The sequence below is a fragment of the Mesocricetus auratus genome, unplaced genomic scaffold, assembly GCF_017639785.1.
Source record: "Mesocricetus auratus isolate SY011 unplaced genomic scaffold, BCM_Maur_2.0 Super-Scaffold_100026, whole genome shotgun sequence".
Lineage (NCBI taxonomy): Eukaryota > Metazoa > Chordata > Mammalia > Rodentia > Cricetidae > Mesocricetus > Mesocricetus auratus.
In genome coordinates this window covers 18,330,644-18,349,769 of record NW_024429207.1, presented here as the reverse complement: position 1 = coordinate 18,349,769, position 19,126 = coordinate 18,330,644, and the positions used below count along the sequence as shown (strand labels likewise).

At 43.1% G+C, this 19,126-nt stretch overlaps 1 protein-coding gene across 1 annotated transcript; it reads left to right on the top strand.

Annotated features, from left to right (window-relative positions):
* The first annotated feature begins 2,709 nt into the window (after positions 1 to 2,709).
* On the top strand, positions 2,710 to 17,441 carry Saraf (store-operated calcium entry associated regulatory factor). The gene is made up of 6 exons (XM_005066617.4): positions 2,710 to 2,951; positions 8,941 to 9,119; positions 12,155 to 12,563; positions 13,959 to 14,079; positions 14,686 to 14,846; positions 16,691 to 17,441. The coding sequence occupies exons 1-6, from the start codon at positions 2,846 to 2,848 to the stop codon at positions 16,714 to 16,716; spliced, it is 1,002 nt and encodes a 333-aa protein (XP_005066674.1). The 5' UTR covers positions 2,710 to 2,845; the 3' UTR covers positions 16,717 to 17,441.
* Positions 17,442 to 19,126: the final 1,685 nt, after the last annotated feature.

Below are 19,126 nucleotides of genomic sequence, written 5' to 3'. Positions count from 1 at the left end.
ATACTTCTTTATTGGGCAACTGTTGTGCATCTAATACTTTAGGATATGTTTGACTGGGACTGGACAAGATGCCTCAATGGTTAAGAGCTCTTGCTGCTCTTGCAAAGGATCTGGTCCCCGACACCCACACAGTGGCTTCCAACCATTTGTAACTCCAGTTGCAGGAGATCCATCTTTTGGCCTCTGAGGACACCAGGCACATATATGTGTGAAACATACATGTAAGAAAGCATTCACATGTATTCATAAACAATTCTTTAAAAGATATCTATTACCTTTTTTCATCACTATTAGCTGGGCATTCTAATTCTTACAGACCAACCCAGACAAAGCTTTTTAGTCCTTGTTTAAACAACTTTTATTGTAGAAAAATTCAAATGCTGTATATGAAAAGTACCAACAGTAGTATAGTGAACTCCTATGTACCACAAGGTCCTTTTGGTCAGTTGATTAATGCTGGTTTATTTATTCTTCCTACCCATGACCCCCCATATAGTTTTCCTTCATTTTATTCCGATGCACGGTCCAGATAAACTTCTTTGAGTATGTGTGTGTCAGAGAAATGGTTAATTACAGCTGGTGGGTGAGAATTGCCTGTCACTGCGTGGGATTTGAGACTGGCACCTGACTTATGGGGTAGCTGTATATACTTAGCCCTGAACCGATGAGATCTGACCCCACCTCCCAGCAGATGTATCAGAATTGAAATGATGTTTAGGACAGCAGAGTGGTGTTCAATTGATAACTCTTGGCTGTATAGACAAATTCTTCCAGAACACATTAGGCCACAGAAGGTTCTCCACTGTGCCAATAGAGAGGAGGAAAGCCCCCCCCCAAGTAGCCTCATTTTTAGATCCCAGCTCCACTTGGCTTCTGAGAGGATCTGATCTAACAATTCTCTTTATTACGGCAATGCCCATCACATCAGCTACTTTCTTCTTCAGGGCACCCATTATTTATTTGGCTCGTTTCCCACTAGAGTATAAATTAGGGCACATTTTCATGTTTTAAAATCACAGTCTAGAACTGGAAATGGCACATAATGGGGCCTCAGATAGCAGAAGTTTTCTTGTAAAAGTAATTAGGTGATTCTACATTGCAAAACCCCAAAGCCACTTTTACTCTTGCTTCCATTTTCCAGCAACAGTGACTGTTATTGACCATTTTCTCACCCACCTACCATATTGCTGCTGCTTCTCTTTTTGCTTTCTTCCTTTATACTTTTTATTCTCTCCTCTCTCTCTCTCTCTCTCTCTCTCTCTCTCTCTCTCTCTCTCTCTCTCTCTCTCTCTCTCTCTCTCTCTCTCTCTCTCTCTCTCTCTCTCTCTCTCTCTCTCTCTCTCTCTCTCTCTCTCTCTCTCTCTCTCTCTCTCTCTCTCTCTCTCTCTCTCTCTCTCTCTCTCTCTCTCTCTCTCTCTCTCTCTCTCTCTCTCTCTCTCTCTCTCTCTGTAGGTAGGGAGAGGCATACCGTGCAGAGGTCAGAGGACAACTTTATGAGTTCTCTCCTTTCACTTTTATACGCTGCCCTGCTTTTCTTCTGTATGGCTGTGATTATAATATTCCGACCAATCAAGGACCGAATTCTCTATTCTCTTTGCTCTGCTTTAAGGCTGCTGGGTTCCATTCAAAGCGTCCCATGTTGTTCTAATCCCAGAAACTTACTTTGCCTCACTGGCCTTGCTTGCCTATCTCATGCCTCCTATTTACAACCTACAAATTCTCCGTGGTATCTATCTACAGTGCAGTACCCTCCTGGTCGGTACTGAGAAGTGTTAAACGCTCAACCTAAAAAGGCCGAGGGGATGATTGACTGCTCCCACAAACATAGCCAGAGTCGGGTGGGGGTGGATGGGGAGTAATCCACCGTGCCCCAGGCTAGGTCAGACCCCTGCTTTTTTTTTTCTTCTTCTTCTTTTAGGTGAGTTCTTATCGTTCACATCTCAAGCTTCAAAGTCATTTCCGAGGTCTACCCTTCCAGAATTTGCCTCCTGGTGCTTATTATCTTGTAACATTTTGGTAACAAATTTACCATTACCTATAATTTTCAGCTTGTCCTGTACTAAATTTCTTGAATACAAGGTCCTTGTTATTTCCCATGGCTAAAACAGTGGCTGTTTTATTTCATGTTATATTTTATTATATTAGGCATTCAACTTATATTTATTGAATGAACGAACGCATCCAAAAAACTCAGACCTGCAGGATTCAAATAGCAGAGAAACGTTTTGCATCGGTGGTTATCTATCCATTCAGCATTGCCTCCTCTTGGCTTCTTGCTCATTCTAAAGGCTTTCACGTTTTAGTTCAAAGGTTCCCTTGGTACCTTTCACCTGATTCCTATTTAGGACAGAGTACTAGAACACCAGTCCTAAGCAGGACGGTGTTAGGTTCCTCAGCCGGCGAAATAACGCCCTTTGGAACGGTTACTGAGATTTTGGATATACGTATGAACAAACAACTTCCTTGATTTCCCGTCTAGAAAGTTTTTAAGCCTCTTAAACTAACTGCGCAGCTTCGCACTAGGAACCTTCCGGAACATTCTCTCCAGCCAGACACAACACTCTTTGAAGCGGTCTGAGCCTAGGCCACGCCCACGCGACAGCTCCCTGTCCGGTCCCGCCCCCAATGAGGCGGAGCCCTAGGGGCGGGGCAGGACGCGGCCAATCACGGATGCCTGCGTGCCGCAGCGGTAGTGACGTCAGAGTGGCGCAGGTCGTAGAGCCGTCGCGCTGAGCCGCAGTCAGTCGCTTTGCTCTCGGTAGCGGGTTCCCGGGGTCGCTGCGCAGCGGCGGGAGCAGTTCCGCAGCGGGTCTCGGGCCGCCGAGCGCCGTCTTCACCCAGCGCCATGGCCGTGGCCGCTGTCGGCCGCCCGGGAGCCGCGCGCTGCCCGCTGTTGCGCCTGCTGTCGTTCCTGCTGGTGGCTGGCCCTGCGCTGTGCTGGAACGACCCTGGTGAGTGCCGCCCTGCGGATGGGTGCCCATCCCCTTCATCGCCGCCTTCTGATCAGTTTCCTCTCGTCTGCCCTCCCCTGGCTCCTTTGCTTTTCTGTACCCTTTTTGGCTCCTTTGATTTTTTTGTTTTCCTCCCGGTGAGGACCCTTAGGAGTGGGCGGGGCGCACGATCCTGTTTTTTTAAAGTTCCCATCTCCAGGTCCCTGGACTCCAAGATTATTTGTTACTCGGACTCTAGGCCGCATCCCTGAGTCCTGGTGACAAGTTTAATCCTCGCCTGCGCATCTTGTTATCATGGCTGTTCGATGTCATCATCGCCCACTGTTGTCATGGCTGCCTGTTGCTATGGCTCGTTGTTACCATGCCACCTGCTGTCTCTGAGTCATGCTTAGGGGCCAGGACCACAAACTTGGGAATTCTGGATTGTATGGGTTTTGTAAACAGGATTCCCGCTGTCTTTTCTAGTTAGTGCATTTTCTTAACTTTTAGGTGATGATATATGAGAATTGATTACTAGGGAGGGGATGCTATATCTATATAAGTATAGAAATAAACTATCCATCACATAAAATGACATTTTTGGGTTGGAGAGGAAAGCTGTCAGCCGTGGAAAACAAAGCAATGGCAGAGCATGCTTGGGTTTTGAATGTAAGCAACAGGTTTAGTTTTGTGACATACTTTCCTCGAGCGTGCTGAATTCAGACAGTGCAGTTTCACACTGAGTAACCTCTAATTTGAGAAGGATGCTTTGTTGTCAAGAGTTAAGTCACGGTGGTTATAAAATACCTGTACACTTTGCTTAAATAATCCTAGAAGGTTGTGTGAAAATAAGAGGACCTGTAAAATTCATTTAAAACCTGGGGAAGTTTATAGATGTAGACTCAGGGGAATTAGAAGAAAAAAAAAACACGAAAAAACCAACCACATTTAAATTAATGGTGAACCACTTCCTGGTTGTTCTTAGTCTAATTTTGCTGTAAAACTTATTGTTCTGGAACAGGAAGCACAACAATATTTTGCAGTGTTAACTCGATTGGTGTCAACTTCATTTTGAGATGTTTAGGAAAATAAATGAAGCTATCTAGTTGGAATATCAATTATTAAGACTCGGTTAAGCAACTCCCCAATTTATTTATTGTTTACTTTGTTTTTAGGTAATATGGAGCACTCAGTAATATGTCTGGGGAGGGAGGGGGGAAACACCATTCTAAGATTACTTAAAATTTTTCAATTTTTTTCCTTGCTATTTCCTCCAAGCTACCTGTGCCTTTGAATGCTGAGAGTATAGCTGAAGGTCGGTGTCTTTTTCCAAGGAGTTTACATGTGTTGAGGAGGAGTAGACTGTAAACATTTAAATAGCTTGCCCTGTGTTGAAATGAGTTATGGACAGTGGTAAAACAATGTGGGTGGGGTTTGCAGGTAGAAGTGGCCACTTAAAAGAATGTATGTAAAAAAAAAAAAGAAAGAAAGTATGTCGATCAGGGAAGAAGTCACCGTTAAAGTGACATTTTTGAGGAACCCAAAGGGAGGGAGGATTTAAATGATATGATTTATATTTTCTTTTAAAAGAGAAGGCCTTCTGCCTCCATGTATGCCTGCAGGCCAGAAGAGGGCACCAGATCTCATCATACGTGGTTGTGAACCAACATGTGGTTGCTGGGAATTGAACTCAGGACCTTTAGAAGAGCAGTCAGTGCTCTTTCTCTCAACCCATGATTTAAATGTTCAGAAGTTCATGTGGGTTATCCTTTGGAAAACAGACTGAAACATGGGTGGGATGGAAGTGCCAGGTGTCTGGTAGGTTCCAAAGGTTATCTCAGCTGTTTTGAAGTTGGATATTCTGATGGGGTATCTATCAGTGGGGGAGAGAAGGATGGGGGTGCTGGGGGTGGTGGCACACACCTTTGGGGGGGTGGTGGCAAACACCTTTAATCCCAGCACAGGGAGACAGAGGCCGGTGGATTTCTAAGTTTGAGGCCAGCCTAGTCTACAGAGCAAGTTTTAGGATAGCCAGGGCTATACACAGAAACCTTGCCTTAAAAAAAAAGAGGAAAAGAAGATAAGGATGGTGCAAAAGTCAGTCAGTTTTCTGAGATGCTGGGAAGTGTGGGGAGAACTGAGTTCAGGGGCCTTGGTTTCATTTTTCTTAAGCCTGACACCCGAGAAAAGATTATGAGTCTGGAGCTCAGGGGATTTGCCTGGTGTAACAAGTGGGTGGGTATAAGCGAGCATTTTCTTGATAGACCTCAAGGCTCTCTAGAGAATGCTGCTCTGGGGACTATGGTCATTACACTCCTGTGTGTATATTTCTTAAAATAGTCTTGCTACTGTTTCTCATATTCAGTCACCTCCTGTGCATCAAATATTCTGCCGGGCAATTTTAATAAGTTATATCTAAGATTTGTAATAAATTTAAAGACAGGTGATAAAACTTACCAACAGACAAATTTATTGCCTTGGCCAAAGTCATATTAAGTTGGTGATATCAATTTAGTTCAGTGTTCTTTGCATCATTCAATCCTCCTGTGATAAATTCATGTTATTCTTCTTAGCTTATGTATAGTGTAACCTTTAAAATCATGGAACATTTTCATTGTTTTAATTTTTAATGTATGAGGTAGTAATTTGGATTTAGAATAGCAAACTTTAATATAGTTCTTGTAAATTTTAGATTTTTTTTCTTTTTTGGGAGACACTTTCGTATGTAGTTCAGGCTAGCTCCTGCCTGGACTTCTGAAGTGTTTGGATTTTAGATCTTTATCCCACATTGAATTAAGTTTATGTGGCTGTAGGTGGATTTTCTTCTAGCTGCACCATAGTTATGTTACTTCCATTATTAAAGACCATTGTTTTTCCTTATTTTTGTTGTTAGCTCAAGCGTTGTGTTTGCAGCTGGGCTTATTAACTCGATGTAATGAAAATGCATGAAGAATGACGTGAAAGCTTTTGATTAGGTTTAAGTCAAACATTCGTCAATAAGGATTTTTGAAATGTTAACTCCAGAAATTTGCTGAAGCTGTTTGATCAAAACCATCCCTGAGTTGCACCTTTGGAATTGGAATGAACTCATTTATTTACTTGAGATGAGGTCTCTATAGGTTTTTCTTTCTTTTTTTTTTCCTTTTAATTTTTTGAGACAAAGCCTTATGTAGATTAGGCTGGCCTCAAACTCCTTTTTAGCCAAGGATAAGCATTGGAGTGATAGTAAATCGTCTTGGGGGTTGTATCAGAGAGAGTCATTAGTTTATTCTGCTTTCTACATTCTGGCTAATCTCCGCGTTAAAGGGGCCTTATCTTTCTTGTGAAGTTACTCTTTCCTCTCTCGGATAGGAGAGCAATTCATGTAACGATTTTGGCACTGTACCAGAGTTTTACCACTAATTACTCCTTGTCTGAATCTGTCTCCTAAGGGCTAGAAAACGAAAGTGAAAAATTTTCTAATTCTGTCAGTCTTAATTATTAGCTAGCATTATAAAGCATGAAGTGCAGCTTTCCCTTAACAGCTGGGGCTGTGTATGACTATTATTCCTGTTGGGAAATCAGGCTGCATGTTAAATTTTAACCTTTAATAACTTCTTAAAGTAGGGAAATCATTGGTTACCACTTTAGCAATGAGCAAATTTTTGATACTCACTGGGTATCACGATTTCTCATTTCTGTAGTTTTCAAGATTTGACCCACTATTTGTTTTTAAAATACAGTATAATTTATATTATAAATACTATACTAAATACTAAATAATAGTATTTCAGAAGTTGATTGCACTGCCTTTATTTTTTATCTTTTGAGAGTTTTGTGATTTATATAAAGAGGGTATTTTTCAGTCTGGTAATCGTGGTTATCACAGAAAAGGGGAGTTGGAGAAAGTAGGATTGGCTTTTAAAAAGAAAAGGTGAGTCGGGTGGTGGTGGTGCACTCCTTTAATCCCAGCACTTGGGAGGCAGAGGCAGGTGGATCTTTGAGTTTGAGGCCAGCCTGGTCTACAGAGCTAGTTCCAGACAGCCAGGGCTACACAGAGAGAATGGGGCTGGGGAAGGAAAAGGTACATTAGGATGCAACTATGGGCAAGCATAACCCTTACTCTGTAGTAGACTAAAGAAATTAGTGAATGAAAAGCATTTTTTAAGAAAAGCATTTTAAAACTATATATTTTTGCGTAAAAGGATACCTGCACAGAGAAATGTCAGAATGACTGGTGTGCTGATTTGGCCAAGACAGTGGTTTAAAGTCTCCAATGGTGAGAACTTCTTGCTGTCATTTTCCTATGGACTGGTACTTTAGACAGGCAGGTTTGTGGTCTTCTGGTCCAGCCTCCTTCCAAAACATCTCGTCTTGTTTTCTGATCAATATTATGGGGCTTGAGATTGTGCCCTCTTCTGATCAAGTGCCTGCAACTTCCCAACTCTCTGAGTTCTGAGGTAAAGCAGATGCCAGTCACCATCTATGGGAGAGGGGCCTAGGGCCCCTGTTGCTCTGAGACTGTCTGAGCTCCACACGCTACATACTGATAGTGGAACATCCAAAGCCAGTGTTTTCCTTCCTCCTCAGATACTCATCTGAATTCTGAATTTGATTGATTATTCCTGATATGTTTTCTCACTAGAAAGTGCATATGTTAGCAAGAATGTGTGTAAACATTAGTATGTAGGAACTTATCTTTTCTCAAGGTTTGTGTAAAGCTGAACACTGCAGTTTCCATTTTGAGCAAAATGTTTTTGCCATTTGTTAAGTTTGATACACAAGGCCTTCTTTTGCGCATGCTACATAGTACAGGGTACACTGTCAGAACAGAAGTATGGAACTGCTTCAAAACAAAACAAAAACCCAACAACAGTTAAAACAAATCCAACTCTACTGCTTCTTTTTTGATATTTTTCGAGACAGGTTTCTCTAGGTAGCCTTGGCTGTCCTGGAGCTTGATCTGTAGACCAGGCTGTTCTCAAACTCACAGAGATCCTCCTGCCTCTGCCTCCTGAGTGCACCACCTGTCCGGTTCTACTACTTCTTGGTATTTACCCCCAGTACTCCAAACCAACCCAGCACATAAGAGGCCTGTGCATCAGTTTACAATAACTAAGTCATGGAGCTGACCTGGGTGTCTAGCAACAGATGAATGGGTAAGGAAAAAGGTTTATATGCACAGTGCAAGTTTTTGGAGCCATAAAGCTCTGTCTTTTGCAGGACAGTGGATATAACTGGAGATAATCCAGACTTACTGCATGGATTTTCATTCATGTGAGGGTCCTAGACAGTAAAGAAACATGTGTACTGGTCATTGAAAGTGGATTTGTAACTGTCTGGGGAATAAAGGGCACTGAAGGGATGGGGGAGAGGCAGGAAGGGGGTTGGATGTGGGGGAACATGCTCAAAGTACATTATTTAAGCGCTTGGAAATGGGTTCATGTAACCCTATGTAATAATACTAATTAATAATAATAATAATGCTGGCAAGATGGCTCAGTGCATAAAGACTCAGTGCTGCTGAGTGTGCTGGGTTTGAGTTACATATCAGAACCTATGTAGTGGAAGGAGAGCGTGACCCTAGAGTTGTGTCCTGACCCTCACACATACCAAGGCATGTGCACATTTGTTGCCCTGTACACGTGCACAACTGCCCACACAATGAATGAACGTAAAAAATAAAACTAAAGAATGAAGAGATTGCACCTTTACCAGTGGGTAGACATTTAATCATTGACTGTATTTTAGAAACCTTTTTGTGTATTTTTGCCATTTTTAATTATGAATATTATACAGTAGTTTTATATTCTACTTTTCTGGTTAGCAGAAATTGTGTAGCACTCATGATGAAGCAACATCTGGCTTAAAATGACAGAGGTTTAAATGTGTGGTCATCTGAGTTTTGTGTGAAAGGCCTGGATGCTGTCAGGATGACTTTGAGCCCTTTCTTACCTCACAAGCCACGCCTTGGACACTGCTCTTCAGTGTTAGCCTGAGGTCCTCACTCTGATGTGCGTTCTTATTTCAGACAGAATACTACTTCGGGATGTGAAAGCTCTAACCCTTCACTATGACCGCTACACCGCCTCCAGGAGACTGGACCCTATTCCACAGTTGAAGTGTGTTGGAGGCACAGCCGGTTGCGATGCCTACACCCCCAAAGTGATTCAGTGCCAGAACAAAGGCTGGGACGGCTACGATGTACAGGTGACAGCTTATACTGCAGCTTGAATTCCATGGAGTTCTGTTGTGTGACACTTTTCCTACAGGGGTTTGGGTGATGGGTTCCTTAGCAGGAGCAGAAATGACTCAAAGACAGCTGCATCATCTGAAGCCACCCCAGCATGGGCCACAGCTCATGAAGGCGGGCAGCCTGGAGTTCAACACACAACCTACAGGCAGCCGGGCTGGTGGGAGAGTATCTCTTAGCAGTCGTCACTGCTTATATACACTTCACAAGAAGAGGCCTAGCTGTTTCCATTCAGAATTTAATGAGCATCCCTGCAGGATGGAGTGACACCTCTAGTTAGAACAATAGTCCATGTCTTAATGACCCTCCCTCCAAGGTTTTATCTCGGTGGAGATTGATTTACAGCAAACTTTAATCCAATAAACTGTTTACTGAGACATCAGTATTTTGGAAAAACTAGTATTCTTGCTTGATAAAGCCTTTATGTATGGCCTATGTAGTTTGGAGTTCTGTTATTTTCTTTTTGAGAGAGGGTCTCACTGTATGGGCCTGGTGGCCTGGAACTGGCTCTGTAGACCAGGCTGGCCTCAAACTCACAGTGATCTCCCTGCTTCTCCCTCCCAAGTGCTGGGATTAAAGGCGTGTGCCAGCATGTTTGACCCAAGCTCCTGTTTGCTGGTGATACTGGTTTCCCAGTCTCCCTCTCCCCATTATTACTTAATTAGAATCTCCTGGCTAATGTAGCCTTCTCACATCTATTCTAAATTACTATTACATGGTGGGGATGTGGGTGCTAATGTTGTGTAGAGTCCTTTAAGCATATATTAAATGTGTCATATGCCACATGACTAGGAAAGCAAGACACTCATCTAGTTGGAGAGAGAAAATAAATACTTGGATTGTGCACATACCAACGAAGTGGAGGAGGTACAGGTGCTGTATTAGAAGGGAAGGCGTGAAGTGGAGCCTCGTGTTGGCTCATGTTTATTAGCAGTGATTTAAATTGAAATTCCATACTCAGAAACTGCTCTGGTATATACTGTTGTAGATGCAGCTTGTTCTGTTTACTTAAGCCAGCAAATCCAGACATCTTTTCCTAGATAAGATTAATACATAGTATAGTAATAACAACAACAAAGAGAGAAATTGTATGTTATATAAATAAACAATATCTGGGCTTTAAAGAATTCATCAAGAAAGATGCCCCAGAGCTGGGTGTGGTGGTGCACACCTTTAGTCCCAGTGCTCAGGAGGCAAAGGTGCAGCTCTGAGTCATGGCCAGCCTGGTCTACATAGTAAGCTCCAGGACAGCCAGAACTGCCTCAACCCTCCCCCTAAAACAAAACAAGGCAGAAGAGATAGTAGTAATAATAATAAATAGAAAAAAGAAATATGTCCCAATCATTCACTCCTGGGAATATATCTTTAGAGAAATGAAGGCATATTTCTTCCCAAAAACTATACAAATATTTGCAGGAATATTCAGATAGCTGAAACAGAAAAGCCCCAAAGCTAAAACTAATAAATTATACAGTGTAGTCTATTCATAAGGTGAAGTGTTTTTCAGCCATTAAGAGGACCAGAGTGTTACACTGAAGCAAAGACAGTTACAGAGACTACATGTCTGATTCTCCTTACAGGAGATGCTCCAACAGGGGGAGGAAACCAGCTCAGTTGGGGTGTGACTCTGGAAAGGAGAAGTAGGACTGCTGCTGCATGGGTGAGGTTTCCTTGGGGGTGATCATTAGATTTTAAAGCTGTTAGTATAGTAAAGGTTGTACAAGTGCATGAACTTACTAAACATACTGGTGTGAGAGTCTTCTGTGAATCACCCCTCAGCAAGGCTGTTTTATATACAGTAAAATAGTGTAGCTGAAGTTGAAAGAGAAACATGATTTGAACAAAACCTTACAGAAAGGTGGTAGGATCTGTCCTAGTTTGTATCTCTAACATTTCGAGGGAAGCAGTTTGTCTATTCAGCAAAAATTAAAGACTTCAAACTTAACTTGCTTGTTTGCTTAGTTTGGTGTTGGAGCTCAAACCCTGGATGTTGGAGCTACACTCCAGTCTCTGTTGCTTTTGAGGTGAGATCTTACTGTGTTCCCTGGCCGGTCTGGAACTTGGTGTGCAGCCTAGGCTGGCCTTGCAATTGAGCCTCCTATCTCATGACTCCACATCGCTGACATGTATCTTGGCCATCGTGTCTGGCTGAGAATACCTGCTTCCTCTCTGTCTGTCTGCTCTCTCCCGGGTAAAATTTAAGCTAATATGGATTCTTTTTGTAGTTTTCTAAGTACATCTTTAAAAAGCTAAAGAAGATTATGTAGGATTAGACCCTGTAAAGTCAGTCCATGATTTTTACAAAATGTGTATGGAAAGTTTTGTTTCGCAAAAGGTGATCTGCTGTATGCAGCTGTTAGAGCTTATATGTTGGATGCTGATTTAAAAATTTATATTTCTGGATTTGCATTATTTCCCCCTTCCCTTTCTCTAACTCCTCTCACACACCCCTTAAATTCATGGCCTCTTTTTAATTCATATATATGATAATATATAATGTACATAGTTAATATGTAAACACAATGTGCTGAGTCTACTCAGTTTTGCAAGCATGTATATCTTTAGAGCTGACCACTTGGTATTGGATAACCAATTAGGGCGTCTTCCCCAATGCTGATTCTTTGATTTTACTATCTAGAGAATGTAACGTACGTAGAGGACGTACCTTTGACAACGGTGGCAAGCAGGTGACCATTTGAAAATTTGCCTCAGGCTTCTAAAATATGGAATACCTAACTTGTACAGAAGAATATGTAATGTATATCTGGGAATAAGGAAAAATCACAAAGTGAATGCTCCTATACCCCTATCCAGCTTAAGTAGGCTGCTAGTAGAACCACTGTCTTAGAAGCGTGTTTCTTCCATACATACTGTCTTGGATTTAGTGGATCATTCTTTTGCTCCATTTTGCAAATGTTGTGTGACAGCTGTGATACATATTGAAGGGAAATAATCTTTTGGTTCTTAGAGCCTGCTTCTCTTTCTTTCACAGTGGGAATGTAAGACCGATTTGGATATTGCATACAAATTTGGAAAAACGGTGGTGAGCTGTGAAGGCTACGAGTCCTCAGAAGACCAGTATGTCCTCAGGGGTTCCTGCGGCTTGGAGTATCACTTGGATTACACAGACCTGGGACTGAAGAAACTGAAGGAGTCTGCAAAACACCAGAGCTTCTCTGATTATTATCACAAGTTGTACTCCTCGGATTCCTGTGGCGTTGGTGGGCTGGTTACCATCGGGGTACTGCTTGCTCTTGCCTTTGTGGTTTATAAATTGTTCCTCAGTGACGGCCAGGCTTCTCCTCCACCGTATTCCGAGTATCCTCCATATTCCCAGCGCTATCAGAGGTTTAGCAATGCTGGAGGAGTGCCCCCGCCTGGCTTTAAGTCTGAGTTCACAGGTATGTTTCCCTGCTCAAGGGCAGTACTTGGGTGGCATGTGAGCAGATGAGTCTTGTGCATGTTTCTGAAGGAAAGGCTAATTGGGTCCTCTGGAAGAGCAGCAGGGGGTGTTAGTAATTGAGCTACCTTTCCAGCCTTTCTTTTTTCTAAAGAAAAATGAAAAAATGCATATTATTGTGCATGTGCATTTTGTGTGTGTGTGTGTGTGTGTGTGTGTGTGTGTGTGTGTGTGTGTGTGTGTGTGTGGAGGGGTGACTGTACTCTGGTGTGGATGTGGAGGTCAGAGGGTAACCATAGACGATCATTCCCTTCCACCTTTACTGGGTTTTATGTGGGGGTTGAACTCAAATTGTCACAGTTGCACAACACCTTTTCCAGCTGAGCCAGGCCACTGACTGCTGCTCCGCTTCTAATGGTGTATTATGGTTACTGGCTGGCCTTGAACTCATAGCAATCCGCCTGCCTCTGCCCCCCAAGTGCTGCGATTAAAGGTATGCACCATTACATGGCTAGATAAAGACTGATAGCATAAAAGCTTCTAATATAAAAGGAAAGATAGGTACACTAGACTTTACTTAGGTTGAGAATATATGTTTATCAGAAAACATTGCTAATAAATGAAAAGGGCAGGCCGCAGATTTGGGTAAGGAATTTGTAAAGCATGGGCTGGAGAGATGACCTGTTAATAGCGAGGCTCACAACCAAAAAGACAAGAATTTATAAAACATACTGCTGACAAAAGACTTGTGTCTAGACTACAAAGACATCCATAAATCCAAGAAAAGACAAACTACTAAGACTGGGCAGAGGGATTTGGTTAGATGCTCCATGAGTAAGGTGCTTGCTTCTGAGCCTGGTGACGTGAGTTTGATCTTCAGGACCAGGTTCTGGAAGGAGAGAATTGTCACTTGCTGGTTGTCGTTTGACCTCTGTACCTGCATGCTGTGGTGCTGTGTACTCCCTCAAATAAATGAGTGTAATAATCTACAATTGAGCAGAGGACTCAAAGAGTCATTTTATAATAAAAGGATATGGAGGGCTGGAGAGGTGGCTCAGTAGTTAAGAGCACTTACCTGAGTTCTTACAGAGCTTCACAGCATAGAAAGGAAGAATGTGAAAGGGGGGTTATCGTCTGGAAGATGAATGTGAGCAGATAGATAATCCTGCAGGAAGACCATCCTTGCAAATCCTAAAGCTCTCCTTCTCAGTCTCTCTGCCTGTGGGAATGTGTTCCTGACTTATAAGCCAGTCTTTTATAAATACCCCCTTTGAATTCAGCTTGTTCACAGGTTGAGGGCCGAACATTGCTAGTAAGTAGTACTGTACAGATTGAATAATGAAACATCGTGTGTCTATGAAGGCACTTAGTCTAATTATGTGTACTTTATTTTAAGGACCACAGAACACTGGCTTTGGGAGTGCTTTCGCAGGACAAGGCTGTGACAGTTCGGGCCCGGGGTTCTGGACTGGCCTGGGTGCTGGAGGACTGTTAGGATATTTGTTCGGCAGCAATAGGTAAGCTTTGCACTCAGCACGTTGCCCGTAGTTCCTCCAGGGTGCCTTTGCTTTGCTTACAAGGCATTACATGCTTTGAATTTGGTTTCGTAAGGGAGAAATGATGGTGCTCTTGCCCTGTTAAATACGGTTTTTGCATAGAGGAGAAGGCATAGGGCTTGTGGTTTGCTTTGGTCAATATTATTCGTATTATTTCCCTTTATTGTCTTCCTTCCTATGCTATCCTAAGAGACAGGAGAGAGAGAGCCTATCTGCCTGACATCTGAGCATATGCGAAGGAGGCAGAGGAGGCCCAGCAGTGGGAGGGACCATTGGCAGTCTGGAAAGTGATAGAGGGGGCTTGGACCAGAGCTTGGTCTGGCCTTGGGATGTCTTGAGTTTCAGGGTTCTCTGAGCTCGGACCTTGGTTGGGAATTCAGGAAGAAGGCCTGTTTACTTCCTGCCACTTTCTTTCCCCACAGCAGTTGCTGTAACCGCCAGAAGTAGACGCAAAATTGGTGCATGGCAAAAAAGACTGGATAAAGATGACATTTTTCTGATATCTCAGGAACAGGGAAGTAACTGTGGTTAGAAAACAGAAGCCTAACTCTCTTTTGTGTCTTTAAGGGCGGCGACCCCCTTCTCAGATTCATGGTACTACCCGTCTTACCCGCCTTCCCACTCTGGCACCTGGAATAGTCGTGCCTACTCACCACTGGGTGGGGGCACAGGGAGCTATTCTGCATCCTCAAGCTCGAATGCAGACTCAAGAACCAGAACAGCATCAGGTAATACAGACGTGCTGATGAGTACAGGGGAGTGCAGAAGGAGCTCAGCAGTGTGTGAGCAGCGTGACTATTGAGTGAGCTCACCTGTGTGTGTCATGACTATTGAGTGAGCTCACCTGTGTGTGAGTGTCATGACTATTGAGTGAGCTCACCTGTGTGTGTGTGTCATGACTATTGAGTGTGCTCACCTGTGTGTGTGTGTGTCATGACTATTGAGTGTGCTCACCTGTGTGTGTGTGTCATGACTATTGAGTGAGCTCACCTGTGTGTCATGACTATTGAGTGTGCTCACCTGTGTGTCATGACTATTGAGTGTGCTCACCTGTGTGTGTGTGTGTGTGTGTGTCATGTCTTCATTCCTTGTGCTCACCTGTGTGAGCAGTCATGACTTCATTTAGTGTGCCCACCAAACATGTTAGTAACACAGTTATCTAAGACTGAAACCAAATTCAAATTCATTCTTCCCACTTTAAATATTTCCTAGAAGTGGCTTGAAAATTAAGGCTTCCTGGATGTTAGTGTCTATACATCTTTAACTCCAGAACCCTTTAATCTCTACAGCAGAGCCTTCAATGCTTGAAGAATTCTGGCCTTTCAAATTCAAGAGAATTTCAAAAACATTGAGTTAGACTTTTAAAAATGTCAACAATGTGATTATAATATTTGTTTTAAAGAGTGCAGAGGACGTTTCTTAGAGAGCAAAGATGCAATGTAAAAAAACAAGAGACCCCGCTGTCTGCTGGAGGTGGTGGGAAACAGGCATTTGCAGATCTCCCGGGATTGCTTGACTTTCTTCAGAAGGAAGACACAGAGCAAAGAGTAATTCATGCAGTTGGTAGAAGCATATATGAATTGTTTAGAATTTAAGAGTAGAATTCTTAGTGCTGGTTTGGATGTAAATGCCATAGTTACTTCACCTACTAAACTTGAACCTAGACATCCCTAGGGCCCAACAAGTGTACTCTCAGATGCAGCCATTCCTGCATATGGAGATGGTGGTCGTATTGCTTCCAGGATCCCCAGGCATAACAAAACCTGTGGATGCTTAGTTCCCTACACAATGATGGCATAGTATTTGCATATCATTAGTGCAACACACCCTCCTAGGTGTTCTACATCATCTCTGAATCACCTATGGTCCTCAGGCAGTGTACACATCATGTATGTGGTTGTTACACTGTGATGTTTAGGGCATGACAAGGAAAATGGTATGTATGTGTGTACTACAGGTGCATCTTTAAAAATATATATATTCAAACTTTAGTTGGTTGAGTCCATGGATGTGGAAACCACAGATATGGAGGGGCAGCTGTACTTCAGCAACAGAGGTACATTTACTCCATACACTTAACAGATAAGCTCAGCGATGTTGTAAGCTGTAGATAGCTTGTTTGTTATGGGGTGATGGGTAGGTGGTATTCAAGCCACACATTAAAAACATTAAAAATTCATGCCTCCTCCATTTCTTCTTTTATCCCTGAGTTTGAGTTGTGAGAGGTCAGCAGGACATGGCTATGGTGCATTGCCCTCTCTGTATTTTTAAGCTTAGATATTGCATATTTATGGTTATTATTTGCATGTTGGCATATTGCTTGCATGTTAGCTTACATTGGAGCTCTTCTGTGGTTTCCTGATAGCACGTATGTGTGAGGTTCTGAGACTTGATGACTAGGGAGATCTGCCCTGTCCCATAATACCCTGCTCCACCTCCTGGTGCATTGTAGCCTTCCCTCATAGCTTGCTGTCTTGTTTCCTAACAAGACACATGTACAGCTTGTGCAATGTTATAAGCAATTTTCACATAATTTGAAAAACTAATATAGACTGTATTTTTCTCATCCTAGGATACGGTGGCACCCGAAGACGGTAAAATAGAAAGTTGGAGGCAAATGTTGGATGCAAAGCTTCTGATTTGTCATCACCATCTCTTTAACATCTGGATAATGGGGATATCCGAAAGTTGTGTGTTTTGTCCTTGTATAGCTTTTCATGTCGTGTTGTTTGTGCTCAAGAGTTGATATGTGACTAAATATTTACATTTTGTATGTTAGTGTAACGTGCAGTTCAAAGTTATGGCTACTGTGGGGTGCTGAAATTGCTCTGCATGTTTCTAAAGCCTGTGATGCCAGAAGGAGCATTAAGAATGTAGGTGCCCCCCACCCCCAGACTGAGCACAGCCAGCTTGAGCTGAGGCAGCTTCAGTTGCTGAGTCATTCCCTCATAGAAACAGTAATCCTCTATTTGGTATTAAAACATTTGGTGTTTGCTGTTCTTCAAACACTTAAGCTCAGCACTGGACCACTAATCACACTGATTTGTGTTCCAGACACTTGACCAACAGATCTCAGGCCCCTCCTGCGGTGGTGAGCATCTGGTAGTGGCTCTGTCCTTTTGCACGAGAGGGTAGGAAGTGACTGTGCTCACAGAAAGGCTTGACAGCACTAGTTTGAGTTTTCAGGGGGAACCATCCGGATGCTTCACAGCAGTCTTCAGTAGCAAAAGCATGCCGTTCTCTGTGGAGTCTTACGCCATCGGATGTCCTTGTAACAGTCTGTTTCAGCCTTGCATCAATAAGACAATAAATTTAAAAACCAGGAGGTGTTCTTGCTCTTTGTACTCAAGCGGCACAAGTACATATGCGCCTTTATTTTTTTCTCCCTTCTACTTAGAGGAGTGACTCCATGCAGAAGTTGTGCTTCCTTGATACAGTGGTTTTGCAAAAATCTCCAGTCTGTTGCTGCTTGACCAGAAAATGGAGACAGGAACTGGCAAAGCAAATGGTGTTTACAGTTTGGCTGAAGCTAGGGACTAAAGAGAACATTTCAGTCTCTCTTTTACAGCGGCCCAACTTCTTGTTTCCTGTCCCCTCTCAGCAGTGTTTTCTTACCACGGATCATCAGGGGTTAATTTACTGATGAGGTCAGAACCCTTATAAGCCAATCACCCACCTCTGAACACTGCTGGACTGGGACAGTCCTTTAATACTGCATATGAAAACCACAATGATCTGCTTGAGGAAGGAGCCTGCTATTCTGCTAAGCATTTTTCCAGTTTGTCTCCAGAAGGATCGATAGCTGTTGACTAAGGTGACGTGAACCCTGAGGAAAGAAACAGCTAGATGTTTAGAGGATTGCTGAGGCTGGGCGGTGGTGGCGCACGCCTTTAATCTCAGCACTCGGGAGGCAGAGGCAGGCGGGTCTCTGTGAGTTCGAGACCAGCCCACTCTACTGAGCGAGTTCCAGGACAGCCTCTAAAATAATACAGAGAAACCCTGCCTCAAAAAACCAAAAGAAAAGAAAAGAAAGAGAAATAGACACAAATGCACACGCAGAGAGAAAATCATACAAAGATTGGGATTAGGCTGTCACAAACTAAGGTATCAGCAAGCTACCAGGAGCTTAGAGATAGGGCTGGGGCGGATCCTTTCCCAGCACCATCAGAAGGAGCGTGACCCTGCTCGTGTCTATCTCAGACTTACTTAGGGCCACCACAAATGTAAGACCATATATTAAGATGAAAGCAACACCCCATTTCTGGAGGGATTGCAGAGATGAGTGACACCACCAAAGGCTTGAAGACGGTAAAATAGAAAGTTGGCATTCAGCCCACATCCTCACTTAATTCACCATTTGGCTTGTGTAGAAAGCAGATCTTTGATAGTATCAGTCATAAGCTTACTCAGGTGGTGACTCCAATTGCAGGTGTGGTTTCATTGCTTCAGTAAATTAACACTTCAAGTGCCTGACGCGGAACTATGTCACTGGCAAAGGCTGTCCCTCAAACCGTTTGCACAAACCTCCAGAGGCAGCTGGCAGCTGGCAAGGTGAGCAGCACACCTTCACTTTCTTACCTCAGCCCCTGTCATGGTGCTGCTAGTCACACTTTGTGAACACCTCTCCTCCAGACTTCAAGCCAGTTCCCAACGCTGATGACATCAAGCTGATTGCACCAGGTGAACAGTACTTCACATGCTAAAAAAAATGACACGGAGACGTAGTATTATTAAATCTGAAAGCTTGGCCTATTGCTTAGGCTTGTCCCACTAGTTATAACTTTTTTTTTTTTTTTTTTTTTTAGTTTTTCAAGGTATTGTTTCTTTGTGGCTTTGGAGGCTGTCCTGGAACTATCTCTTGTAGACCAGGGTGGTCTCAAACTCAGAGATCCGCCTGCCTCTGCCTCCCTAGTGCTGGGATTAAAGGCGTGCGCCACCAATGCCCGGCTTAGTTCTTATAACTTAACACATTTATATCTATGTTTTAACCTCTCCCATCTTGTACTTC

Bases quoted from the DNA above. Each gene is read 5' to 3' on its own strand.
- Saraf (XM_005066617.4), top strand. From the start codon at position 2,846: ATGGCCGTGGCCGCTGTCGGCCGCCCGGGAGCCGCGCGCTGCCCGCTG. The intron at 2,952-8,940 runs GTGAGTGCCGCC...TTCTTATTTCAG, and splicing joins GCTGTGCTGGAACGACCCTG to ACAGAATACTACTTCGGGAT. The intron at 14,847-16,690 runs GTAATACAGACG...TTCTCATCCTAG, and splicing joins AAGAACCAGAACAGCATCAG to GATACGGTGGCACCCGAAGA.